General features: G+C 39.2%; 1 protein-coding gene across 1 annotated transcript in view; it reads left to right on the top strand.

Moving 5' to 3' along the window:
* The window catches only part of LOC136255803 (hemicentin-1-like), a 51,775-nt gene extending 38,506 nt beyond the window's left edge, over positions 1 to 13,269 (top strand). Inside the window, exons 4-11 of the mRNA XM_066048699.1 lie at positions 5,913 to 6,215; positions 7,432 to 7,704; positions 7,756 to 8,049; positions 8,099 to 8,410; positions 8,459 to 8,749; positions 10,344 to 10,661; positions 11,979 to 12,254; positions 12,930 to 13,269. Of these exons, the coding sequence (XP_065904771.1) occupies positions 5,913 to 6,215; positions 7,432 to 7,704; positions 7,756 to 8,049; positions 8,099 to 8,410; positions 8,459 to 8,749; positions 10,344 to 10,661; positions 11,979 to 12,254; positions 12,930 to 13,105 (2,243 nt within the window). The 3' untranslated portion in view covers positions 13,106 to 13,269. The remainder of the gene's footprint in view (positions 1 to 5,912; positions 6,216 to 7,431; positions 7,705 to 7,755; positions 8,050 to 8,098; positions 8,411 to 8,458; positions 8,750 to 10,343; positions 10,662 to 11,978; positions 12,255 to 12,929) is intronic.
* The last annotated feature ends 895 nt before the right edge of the window (positions 13,270 to 14,164 follow it).

Here is a 14,164-nt window from a genome sequence, read left to right as displayed (position 1 = left end):
GTTTTGTGTTTTCTTGAGTTCCGTACGATGGAGAACAAAATGCTTGATAACTTGATGGCTGAACTCCAACAAACCTGCTGTGAAATGGACGAGAAGATTACTTTGTCTATGGCTGAGGTTAAGCATGAGGTTTCTTACACGCAGGAAAGGATGGCCAAAGATTTCTCACAAAAATGCTTAATCGGATGACCTACCAGTTCCACAAAAAAGGGAACAAGAGGCAGTACACTTTCAACTCGGGAGTGGAAGAATCTATCACTATCACGTCAGCCCAGCAGGAGTTGGAGAGGATGGCGTCATCGGTGGATGATGGTGGGAAGGAATCACTGAAAAAAGCGATGGATCACTTGGAGGAAGGTGCGTCCGTGTTAAAAATGCGTCAGAAACATATAAAGATAGCTGACTGCTCGGATTACGAATGGGGGCAGTTTGCCACTATCAGAGCGACCCACTGGCCGATTACAGTGATGATGAAAAACAGCTCCAAAGGGCAGACAAAGAGGCCAAGAAGGACTTCGAGGAATTGGAGGTCTTCAATAGGAAAACCACCAGAGGAGGAAGCTGGGGCAGCAGAAGGGGATTCCGCTACAACCCCTACAAATATTATGACTCCTGGGCTGATGGCCCTGAACCCAGTGTAAGGAGAGATGCACCACCACCAGCTCCAAGACCACTTATGTCTCTAGCACCTCAGAGGTAGACCAGGCGAAAATTCTTGGATCCTTGCTTCACTTGTGGTGGGTTTGGCCACCTGGCACGAACATGCCACTACAAAGGAAGACAGTATCCTTTTAATCAGCCTGTGGTAAGCAGTGCAGATACAACATGTATTACTGCTGAGTCAAGACAAATGTCTATGAGTATGCAAGGTGTTGATAACTATTGATGAATTTGTTGATAACTGCATGTATGAATCAGATGTACCTATAGAAGGTGTAAATAGATTGCAGAGGTTGGTGATACCTCTGGGTTGTCTGACACTGGTAGACCTGACAGTGTAGGTAATTGTGAGCCACATAACCTAACAAAATTTTGGGAAGTTGAAGATACATTAGCAGAAGTATCAGTGCAAGTTTCAGATGTTCAAGGCAAGCTTAAACAGAATATTAACTTTTGACATGAGGTTCTGCAAGCCCCTCCCACTATCATAGACTGTATGTGACCGGATTTGCGAAAAGGTACCTTTTCCACACATTTTACATGTAAGCAAACAAAATGATGTAACGCTTGACTCCTTACACTGATTAACTTGCTTTAACTTTCATAATGTAACCAGATACTTTAGCTGCACTCATGGAAAATTGCAGATAATTATATGCAATGATAAAGACATTATGAAGCATCAAAGTTCACAAAATGGGTCAAATTTTGTGTGTGAAAAAGGTACCTTTTCGCAAATCCGGTCACGTATAGAGAATGGCTACCGCTTACCACTTAAATTTGTCCCCCAACCCTATTCTCAACAGAACCACAAGTCTGTTGAGTTTTACAGTGAATTTGTGAATGATGCAGTCCAAAAATTGATAGCAAACCGTTGTGTGATGAAAATAGAAGCAAAACCAGAGGTGTGTAGCCCCTTGTCAGTGGTAGGTAACCCACAGGAAAAACTGTGCCTGGTTTTAAACCTGAGACATATACCTGAACCAGTTCCTGCACATCTTGAGTTTCAAGTATGAGGACCTGCATATAGCTGCACTAATTTTTGAACAAGGCGAGTACCTGTTTAAGTTTGACTTGAAGTCTGGGTACCATCATGTTGATATATGTACCAATTCCTGGAATTCTGCTGGGATATGAATGGTATAGTAAATTACTATGTGTTTAAAGTCCTCCCATTTGGGTTGTCCACTGCCTGCTACGTCTTTACCAAGTTACTGAGACCTTTAGTGAAACACTGGTGTGGCAGGGGCTTGAAAACAATAATTTATTTGGATGATGGGATTATAGCAGTGAAAGGAGAAGTTGAGGCAAATATTGAAAGCAGGAAAGTTAAGCAGGATCTAGAAAAGGCTGGGTTTATTGTTAATACAGAAAAGTGTGTCTGAGAACCATCTCATAGTATACAATGGCTTGGATTTCACATTGACTTAGCTCTAGGTGAGTTTCAGTACCAACTTCAAAAATCGATGCACTTAAGTTGAAACTTTTGGAAGCCAAGCATGTAAGATTCCTCCCAGCCAAACAGCTAGCCAGTTAATAGGAAAAATTATGTCAATGTCCCCTGCCTTAGGCCCTGTTGCCTGTTTGATGACCCGTAGCTTATATGCCACCGTGAATGGCAGAATGAGTTGGTGTCATCGGTTAACACTGACAGAAGAAGCCTTGCTAGAAATAGAATTTTGGCATTCCGAGATTAATGGGCAACATATTTGGCCAAGACCATCAGCTGTCAGGTTTAGATGCAAGCTCCACAGGTTATGGTGGATATGTAGTGGAACACGGTAATCTAATCGCTAACGGCCAGTGGTCCCCTGATGATGCAGACAAGAGCTCAACATGGCGTGAGCTTTGGGCAGTGCTGCTGGTGCTGGACTCTTTCCAGGATAAGCTTACAAATGAACGGGTTCGCTGGTGTTCAGGTAATCAGAACATGGTGAGAATAGTGCAATGTGGAAGTAGGCAGCCTTACCTTCATTCAGAAGCATTGAGTATATTTGCCACTTGTTTAAGAAACAATATTAGAATAGAGCCGGAATGGATCCCAAGGGATGAGAATGAGCTGGCTGACTACTATAGCCGTATAGTAGACTACGATGATTACAGGTCGCATCCCGCAGTATTCCAATGGCTAGACAGTGTTTGGGGGCCCCACACAGTAGATAGGTTTGCTAATCCTACAAATGCCCAAATAGAGAGATTCAATTCCAAGTTTTGGACTCCTGGTACAGATGCAGTAGATATGTTTACTTGCAGTTGGGCTGAGGATAACAATTGGTGGTTTCCCCCGGTCTATCTGATTCCCCAGGTGATTAGATATGCACAAAGCCTTGGTGCAAGGGGTGCTCTAATAGCCCCCCAGTGGTTGTCATCACCTTTTTGGCCATTAATTTTCCCGAATGGAGTGGACCCAGCAGAATTTGTAATGAGGTACCTGGTGCTACCAAGCAGTAAGGAACTGATCTTACCAGACCACTTAGGCACTAGTCTGTTTAATAGCCCCACAAATACACCAGTGTTAGCCACCAGGCTAGAATTTCAATAATAATAGTAGAAAGATTTTAATAAATAAATAAATGAAAATAAGTTTTAAAAAAGGTTTTTTTTAAAAGGTTTTAAAAATTGATATTGTCTCAGTAACCATAGGTGCTGTGTTGGCACAGCTGACGTTTTGTGTGTACACTTCAGTGGTAACAACTATCCATGACCTGTATGTCCCAAGATGATTTCAGCAGTCGATCCATATGTCTCATTGGTCACAATGAAAGGCTAATATGTATATCCTGACTGTTCTCATCGGTCACAGCAAAAGGCTGATATGTATGACCTGTGTGTCCTGACTATTTTTAATTGGTCACAGCAAAAGGCTGATATGTATGACCTGTGTGTCCTGACTATTTTTAATTGGTCACAGCAAAAAGGCTGTTATGTATGACCTGTGTGTCCTGACTATTTTTAATTGGTCACAGCAAAAGGCTGGTATGTATGACCTGTACGTCCTGACTATTTTTCATTGGTCACAGCAGAAAGCATTAGTTATGACCTGTATATCCTGAATGTTCACAGTAAAAGGCTGGTATATGTGACCTGTATCTCCTGACTGTTTTTACTGTTGGCTAGTACGTATTTATGACCAGTGGGTCCTGGGTATGACCTGACTGTTTTTTCATTGGTCACAGCAAAAGGCTGGTATGTATGACTGTATGTCCTGACTGAGGTCTTTGGTCACAGCAAGAGGCCAGTATGAAAGGCCTGTATGTCCTAACCGGTTTCATATCATCGGCCATACCAAATAAAAATCTGGGGAGAAATCACTGACAAAATGGCTAAAGCCACAAGTGTCTGATTAATTGGTGTATACATCTCCTGTAGGTTTGCCAAGAGAAGGAACCTGGAAACTTCTGGATGAGCTGCACGATCCCACGTTAAAGGACCTGGCTAGCCTGCCAAACACAATTCTACACAGTCGTGCTAGCAGTACACTGAAGAAGTATCTTGGAGCGTACAGGAGGTGGAAGTCATGGGCAGTTTCACATCAGCTCCCACCTATTCCAGCCAAGCCTCAACATTTTATCCTATATATACCTCCAGCATCTAGGGGAGACAGTCAAATCCAAGTCTGCAGTTGAAGAGGCATGTAATGCTTTATCATGGGTACACTCAAGCTCTGGCTTTGCGGATCCGTCATCCCACCGTTTTGTGAAAGCTACCCTAGAAGGGCTGCAGCGTGAATTGGCAAAACCCATAGTCAGAAAGGAGCCAGTTACGGTCGAGATGCTGGAGGCAATGGTCAAGGATGCAGAAGGCTCAGGTACCTTATCAGACCTCAGACTGGTAACTGACTGTTTACTTAGCTTTGCAGGTTTCTTGCATTCCAGTGAGCTGGTAGAGTTAAGGCCATTTGACTGCTCAGTTACAACATGGATGCTCAAAGTCAATATTGTTAAGAGCAAGAATTACCAATTACGTCATGGCAGTGAGCTTCTTATAGCCACGACCATTTCAAGCACTTGCCCAGTGGCTATGCTGGAGTGATCTATGGCCAGGACAGGCATGAGATGGGGAGATGATTGCTACATATTTAGAGCAATCCAGAAAACAAAAAACGGAGAAACTCTCAGGCAGTTGGGTCACATAAGCTACTCATGTGTAATGGACTTATTCAAGAAGAAGGTATCTAAATTAGGTTTTGAAGCTCCAGAGTTTGGGCTCCACAGTCTGAAATCAGGAGGAGCTACAATTGCAGCTAATGCTGGAGTCCCTAACCGGTTATTTAAGCACCATGGTCGGTGGCGGTCAGAAAATGCAAAGGGACGGATACATCAAAGATAGTGTGGAGAAGAGGCTGCAAGTTTCCAAGAAATTGGGACTGTATCTTCTCAACTACAGCCTTCTTTGTAGCCCTATAGTTATAGCCAACCAGCTTGTAGTGGCACAAACCTAAGGTGGTAATGGGTAACAGTTTTGCATGCATCATGTGTAAAAGTAGTAGTATGGTGTGGGAGGTGTATTATCTGGCGTTTGAACAAAGTGAATTAGCAAGAAAATAAGCTCCCACGTAAATATGTTAGTAGAGTCACGTGATGCATGGTATATAAGGATGTGTGGTGTGTATTAAATTCACTCTAGACCACAGGTTGGCTTCCAACCCTCCCATCCCATTAGAGTTTCTTCGTAATGATGTTGTAGATGAGTGACCTGCGGCAGCTTCAGGACTTGAATGACATTATTTATGCATACATAGCAGAGTGGTTTTTTCCTGAGTGGAAAAAATCCACCAGGTTTTCTCGAGAGCTATCTTGGGGCTGGATGGCTCTGAATTCAGTTTATTTTATGTTTGGCTAGCCCTCACTCTGCTCTTTGTTGTGATTTTTTAGATATGATAGTGGAAGAATTAATAGTTGTAATTTGCTAATTGTGTTTTTGTCTTTTACAAGTGTGTTATTAGTTATAGCCAACCAGCTTGTGGTGGCACAAACCTAAGGTGGTAATGGGTAACAGTTTTGCATGCATCATGTGTAAAAGTAGTAGTGTGATGTGGGAGCTGTTTTTTCCTTAGTTTCTACCATATCCATTGAGTCCAAATAGAGATCTCTTTGTGTTTAACATGCTGGCTTGTTCGACTCTTGTTTCTTAACTTTTTTCAGCGATCTCTATTCCCATGTTTTAATTTTTAAAATTACTTTTACACTAGTCTTTATTTTGATTGTACTGTATTTGCACAAGCATATTATAATTTCTATGCTTTTCAATAGTTTTACCTCCTCGTATCATCACTCATCCTACTGATACAAGTGCTGCTGCTCCATTTAGTGGTGTGTTTACTTGTTCTGCTGGAGGATATGGTCATCGTAACATCACTTGGTACAGGAAGCATGTTTCCAATGAACTATTGCCTGAGAAGTGTACCACTAGTCAAGTGTCATCACCAGACATTACTACTAGTACTCTAATTGTTCCAAATGTAACAAAGGAAAATAATGGAAAATATTATTGTGTGGTGTGGGCTAATAACAAGCTAGCAACAAGATCAAAAAGTGCTACCCTCTACGCCTCAAGTATGTTTTTCTATACATATGTAGATCTATATACACTGCACACAGATACATTAGAGTGTTTAAAAGTGTCCAAAAGTCACTTTGCTTTTGGAAAAAATTCAACATAAAAATAGCATTAGCTCTGGGTGGCTATACCACCAACAATTTTCACATCAGCCATGATAATGGAATTTTGGTAAAACAATCCAAATCACACATTAGAAGTTTAAAGATAAACAGTTTTAAAGAATTCTAGTCAATTTAACTTGCCAAGGATAACAAGCATGCATATGAAATTTACACAAGAGATGCATCAATCTATTACCTTTCAGACCACTTCCAGTATTTTAGCTTTCTCACCAGAAAATCTAAGCAGTTGGATGAGCAAAGTAGTATCACGAGTGCTCACAAAAGGGAGGAGGGTGGGGGTGATGGGGTAGGTTGGGCACACTTAAAATGTGAAAAAAAACTTTTAAAAATTGTGTAGAATTCTGAGCTCAATCTCACTACTTTTTACCAGTCATCAGAGTCCTATCCACTGTGCTACCGCTGCTAGCTGCCAGCTCCCTGACTATTTTAAATGAAAAACTGTATAAAACAATGATCTAGTCTATATTAAAGAAGATAAAGCTGAATCCTAACCTAACTTTGAACTACTAGAATTGTGAGAATTGGTTCCACAGATAGTAGAGGACACGATAGACTAACAAGTGTGCCCAAAATAAATTAGCATGGGATGGGCAACAGTTATACTTCAAAAATGGAGGCATGCCATGATTGAAGTCCAGATACAAGATCACAGGGCAGTGCTAGCTTCTTAGTAGCTGATATACAGCTAAGTCAACAGAAAAAATGCTTGGCCAACCATATCAGGCCATTCAGCAGTACACCACTGATTCTTGTCTGGCCAGATTCTTCACAAGGCCAGAAAATGCTATTCAAATTCACCACACCCTGCAGAAATGGCGTCTCTTAAAACCAGCCTCAAGTAGTTTCAATACTGCTGAAGTTTAAAACTAGTAGTGTGATAGTATAGCAATCCACTGGTGATGTTAGTTTGATTCTGTCTGATGTGTGATTTGGATTGGTTTAGTAAAATCTGGTCATATATAATAAAATTGTATAACCTGCTTTGTGAACCTACAGTTAGTAGACTTGTAAATATTTGTTAAAACTCTCACTGCTTGTTTGTGGCATTTATTTGGATGCATTGAGTGATAACCATTGTCTATTGCAGCTTCACCTCTTAAGCCAGTTGTATTAACATCTCCATCAATACAACTTACCATTAATAATTACAATCTATCCATGGAGTGCATACCAGAAAGGGATGGCTTCTCTTACATGTGGGAGAAGAGAAATGATAATTTTACATCAAGAGCACAAGGGATCTATTCATCGCAGTTGAACATTTTTAATGTCACACCAGAAGATTCTGGAGATTATCGATGTATAATGAGCAACTCCACTGGAGTTATTGCATCTAACTACAAAACAATTACAATTGAAGGTAACCATGCCTTGTATATAATAGTGTATTAAGCAGTCATTACATTGATAGTGATGCTGCCAGATATTACCATAGAGCCTGAGACTTTTGTTGAGGCAGAAACATGTGGTGAATCTGTCTTAAAGTGTACTGCTTCTGGTTTTGGAAATGTTAAAGTTGCATGGAAAAGGTTACATGATGAGCTTCCAGAAACAACTGAAATTTCTACCACAGAATCTCTAAATCAAAGAGTTAGCATAATGAAGATCACAAAGGTTGCCTGGTACCACAAAGGAGATTACTACTGTGTGGCAAAAAATGATGTTGGAGAAGTCAATTCATCATTTGTCCACATAAACGTAACAGGTGAGCTAATTGCAATGTCTATATGTATTCATATTTTGTTGTTCAACAGTTCCATGTCCAAAAATGGTTAGGCCCCCAATACCTGTTGCTGTCCGTCCTGGAAGAACTGCCATATTCAATTGCCTAGCTTGGAGTTTTGGTGGATTAGTGTATGAATGGAAGAGAAACCATACATCAATGATACCTCAAAATTCAGTTACCTCTTTTAAAAAGTGGTCATCTGTAGATGATTCAAGTTTTTCTTCAATATCATATGAGCTAAGAATTCCTGAGGTGAACACATCATATGAAGACTACTACTGTTGTGTAGCAACTAATGCTTGTGGGAACAACATTAGATGTGCTTGGCTTGAAGTAGACAGTAAGTTTATGTATTAGATGTATTGTGTGTATCATTACTGCATTGTAGCTAGACCAATAATCACAACACAGCCATCATCTGCTGTGATCAGGAAGAATGATGAAAATGTCCACACAATAGAGTGTATAGCTACTGGAATGGGCCCCATTCTTTATAAGTGGGAGAAGTATGAGTCATCTAGTAATAGTTGGATAAAACCTTCCCAACGGGTAGTGAATATCACATCACCTAAACTGATATTTAGTGTGATCACAGAAGAAGATGAAGGTGTCTATCATTGTGTTGTCACAAATGATGATGGTAGTGTGATATCTGATAGTGCTACTATCACTGTGTATGGTGAGTTAATCTTAAAACAATGCCACAATTGATATTGCATAATGTCAAAGACTAATCTAGAAGACACTGTTAGGGGGGAGACCTGAAGGAGGCAAGAAGTTATTTTCCACTAGGAGGGGAAAGTTAAAACACTATGGTAGACAAGCTATTCCTTCTCTCTCACAACATTATTGTCTACATATGGCTTCATGCATGAAAGATGCTTGCATTAGTTTGATAACTCTTGAGAAATATTGGTCATACTGTGCACATAGCATGAAATCCTGATTTGCAGCTTCAGGTATCATGCAACTGATATTCAGAACTATTGTTTCAATAAATTCTCTTCACATTTTGCAGCAACTAGTGCTGCCACAGTAAAATTTACTGTAGCCTTACTAGGAAATGGCAGGTCCAGCATGGGGAATTTGTGGTAAATGCCCTCCCCCAATTTCTAGTTAAAAATTGATAAGTGATATGCATGCATGGCATTATACAAAACCTGGAGCTGTATAATTACATAATTACAATAGGTAGATTTTGAAGGGGCATAGGGCATTGTCTCCATAGCCATTTATACCTTGATGGCTTAACCAGGTGACCACAAAGCAAAGTTCCAAAATAATAGAGATAATTTTAATAAGAGTAGTCAGTATAACTGTAATACTACAGTCATCGAATTTGAGTCAGTTAATACTTAATGATATCATAAAGTCAACACTACCACTGTTATTTAGACCAAACAGATGTGATAATGATGTGTGAATATCTCACTGCAATAATTGAGCATACATTAATAGCTTCCTGACCACATTATCTAGCTTCCTGACCACTTGCACCTTGGCCCCTCTCCTTACCAGCTCCTGGATCTGTCCCTGCTAGGGACCCACTAAAGAATAGAAGTCTGTATAACATTGTAGGGAGTCAGAAACTGCACACATAAGGGTTGCAATTTATAGTAGCATCTTCTCCAATTTTGTTTGCTGTTAGTTATTGGCATCACATTAGACTATGTCACACATAGTATGCTTTGAAGTTTAGTCGTTAATGAGGTATTTAAAATCCAATAGATACCCATGGGTAGGTATCTAAACTGGTTAGATACACGTGACAAAACGTTTGTCACATGTGTCACGTGCTTTGCTGGATTCTGGTCACAACAGCTATCAGAAATTATTGCTAGAATGTAAAGGTGTTGTTAGAAAGCATCGCTGGATCATAAAGATGATCGTATTTATCTAGGAAGCCTACCAGTGAGTTATTTTAGCACTACTTCAATCAGGAAGCTGCCATTACTGGTAGTCACCAGAGTGGCACAAGCCATAGTCTAAATCATTTATTGCACATATTCTCCCTCAGTGAGTATTGTGTCATTCCTCAGGTCTCTAAAATAGCACAGATACCTGGATTTGTGCATTAACCTATATATATAAAGCAGTTCACCTTTAATAATTGTAAAGTTTTTAGATCATTATATGCCTCATTACCATCACTTTTAGAACATACAGTAAGTCTTGTTATTGTTATAAAATTAAATAGAACATAAAACCTTGCACTAGACAATTTTGTTGACATGGTGTAATTATAACTGTATAATATATATGTAATGTATTAGGCAAGCCAAACATCTCAGATATTAGCAATGATACAATGTCAGTTGAAGGCAACAAAGTAAAACTGTCATGCAATGCCACTAATGATCCTGATGCTGTTCATCCATTACAAGTTTACTGGTACAATTCTGATGGTGATCAAGTCATATCAGATGGAGAACATGTTTTAGTTTACAACAGCATTGGCCCAGGTAGTGACCAAGCACAATCAGTGATATTGTTTGACCATGTGAATCGTACTGATGATGGAACATATACATGTCGAGCTTATAATGATCCTAACTCTACTGCTGATAAGAACACTTCCTTGACTGTTGAGTGTAAGTTAAGTAGATATGTATTCGACTGACTAAAAAGGGCATAGTTAAGGATGTTAAATAAAAACTACAACTCATGAAAATATCTACTGTACATAATCATACAGTTATAATAGTAGGGAACACAAAGGTTTATGAAAAACATCACCCAAAAACCAGCCTTACTTTTCCCTGATGACGATGAAGCAGTATTGGTTAGGTAAAACTAAGCCCAAACAAGCCTTCAGATTGACCTGAAGCACTTTCAATAGGTTGCTATGAAAAATTATTAAACAGAATTTTCTAGTAAGTGACTGACTGACTGACTGATCATGAGTAAATGACTGACTGACTGACTGACTGATGCCTTCTGACAAGCGTAACTCGATAACGGCTAAGGCTACAGGTTTGATTATTTCACTGTTTGACATCACCTCAGCTGGACACATTCCTTTTGGCATACCGCAGTGCGTACAATGCATTCTTCATGGACTTACCAGTGTCATCCTTTGTGTCCCATTCATCTTTGCTGACAGCATAGCACATGATGGCTTCCCTTCATAACGGAAGTCATCTGTATTTTTCATAGTGGTTACTGTGATTGCAAAAGTGCTTTTCGAACAGTTCTTGATTCATAATGTCATATAATGGGTTGAACATAGCTGACAATGGAGTGTAATGGATACTTCACTTTTAGCTGGGGCACACGGCACCATTTCTTTCTTTTGATATGGTATGCATGGGTGTTAACCAGTCATAATAATTTTATTTTACAAAAAAAGTTAACAAACTACACAAATTGGAATTTTTAACTGGAGTAGGGACCACAGCACATCGATAAAAAGTGCTGAAACAAGCTGTAGTGCACGATATTAAATCACAATAAAACAAAAGTGTTATATCCCTACTGTGTATTTCCATTATGGTATCTTGGAGCACAGTAGGGATATAACACTTATTCTTATTGTTTTACTGTGATTTAATATTGTGCACTACTCCAGCTTATTTCAATACTTTTATCGATGTACTATTTCCTACTCTAGTTGAAAATTCCAAATTTTTTTTGTGTACTTGTTTATGTATCATGTAAACTACAGTATCAAAAAGCTATTTCAGTTGTTAAAGTAACTAAACATTTTTGGTTAGTTGCTCAAGGTGTTTGTCCATTGAAATTGCTGCATATGTGTATGTGTGTGTGTGTGTGTGTGTGTGTGTGTGTGTGTGTGTGTGTGTGTGTGTGTGTGTGTGTGTGTGTGTGTGTGTGTGTGTGTGTGTGCAGCTGTTTGTACTGTATGTATTTATGTACACACTAATACTTCAAAATTTTCATTTTATTCACAGATGCTCCAATCATCACTATTGATCCACTCCAGTCACCCTACACAGTCAGTGTTGGCACTAGATTGTTACTATACTGTAGAGCTGATGGATTACCTACCCCTACAGTACAGTGGTTTAGTGGTAGAAGTGAAGTAAATGACATTGCCCAGTTATTCCAGCAGTTGTACCTGGTACCAACTAATTCACCAGGAACTAGGGTATACACATGCAAAGGAATCAACTATGCTGGTAGCATAAAGCAGAGTGCAGAAAAGAGTATCATTGTGATTGTGGAAGGTGAAGCAACATTTATTTAATGTAATGTAAAATACAAAAATACATGACAAGTAAAATAATTGTTCTACAAAATTTGTGTAAAATGTTCGTGGGTTCAAGTCAAGCAGTCAACTTAATGTACAGTAGTAAATTCCTTATACCTGGGAGTGACATTTTAGATCTTGTAGAGATAAGTTTCTTGCTGTGAACATGTTGGCTTCTTTCCATGTATTTTTTTAACCATGTTGAGTCTGAAAATGTTTCTTTATGGCCGAGGCTAGTGACACAATGGTCAGCCAAAAACTTGAAGATGAAAAAGAAAAACGATCCTTAATGCATGACTACCAACTAGTCCAAGATCTATACCATTCTACAATAATTGTTGCCTACCTTCTTTCCCTTATGAATGTGAGTCAAGGATGTTGAATTAAGAACAAGGATCGAGACCATGTCTGGTGGTGAGATTGCTGAACTCAACCCTAATGCTAACTGAGAGCATCTAGGGTTGGCTCCCAACCCTAGATCTCACCAAAACTTACCTTACTGCAACTAGTGCAAGTTGTTCCAGTTGGTTTTAATAGTTTGTGGTGGCACTTATTGACACTGACAGTTGGTGCCGGTCAATAGCCACTATGTTCTTTTAATGATGTATGTATATATTAATTGTAAACACTAAAAATAATGTTTATTTTACAGCAATCAATTGCCCACCTTTGAGTGATCCCAGCAACGGTCAAGTATATGTCATTCAGAATGGTAAAATTGTTTTTTTTAACTGCAATGATGGCTACTCTACTGTGGGTAGTTCCATTTCATATTGTGTTGGTGGGAAGTGGAGCTTTCCTCCACCTGAGTGTGAGAAATCTTCATGATCATGTGAAGAACAAGTGTGACAGTGTGTGTGTTAGGATTTTATGGTGCTTTTAATATTTTAAGAGTTTTTTATTCATAACTGATACTAGCTGTATGTGTTTGTTATTCATTTACTCCATTTATTGTTTGGTGAAGTTCACAGATCATAAAATTACTACCAAGAGTTAATAATAATGGTTAACTCTTGCAGAGTTAATAATACTTCACAACTCTTGACATTCTGGTTGCAATGAAGAAACACTACAACATCCACTAGCTGCTCTAATAGAATAACCATGCAAGTGGTCAAAGTGATGCAACATAATCAGTTTATGAGAGCGCAAAATGACATCCCATAGCATGGAGGCAGTAGTTATACTGTGCATGTAATTCTGCTATTTAACATACTTACATCATTAATACATATAAGGCTCATGTACATACTTTAAAAGTGACATCACCACACATGAGTGGTGCTGACAATTACTGTTTGATTCCGATTACAATATGGTATAGGAATTTTAGTTATTGTGGAAATTAACCTGCTTGTAGGGAAGGTACCTATGCTAGTTTTTTTCATAGCAGTCATAGGGCTCTGCATACTAGGGGAACAAGAAAATGTTTAAAAGTCAGGGACTGATCCCTAAAAGCTGTGGACATTTTCCAAGAAATTACATACAAGTCCTGACTGCTGCGATGCTATTTAAAGTCTTGACTGTTCTTTAGAGCATCTTGATTGGTTAATCATACAAGAGCTTCTGATGACCATGGAGCTAGTACTTCGGTACAGCCCAGGCCATATACAGTATATGTACTAGCCATGCCTGTAGATATGCCACTCTTTACTGAGTATACCATTAGCTGTAATAGTGCAAAAAAATTTGCAGGATTTTCATAAATTTCATGTACAGTAAATGTGCTAAGCTTAGGGCTGTACGCTATATATGTTTATGTAACACACCGGTGCAAAGTGTGTGGTGCTAGTAGTGTCATGTCCTTTCACGCAGATACGTACATGTAGCACTGTTTCAGTTTCTACATTTAGCAAATTAAGTTGTGGATATCATAGCACTCTGGTA

Source organism: Dysidea avara, chromosome 5, assembly GCF_963678975.1.
Source record: "Dysidea avara chromosome 5, odDysAvar1.4, whole genome shotgun sequence".
In the NCBI taxonomy this organism is placed as follows: Eukaryota; Metazoa; Porifera; class Demospongiae; order Dictyoceratida; family Dysideidae; genus Dysidea; species Dysidea avara.
This window is presented reverse-complemented; position numbering and strand designations above follow the sequence as displayed.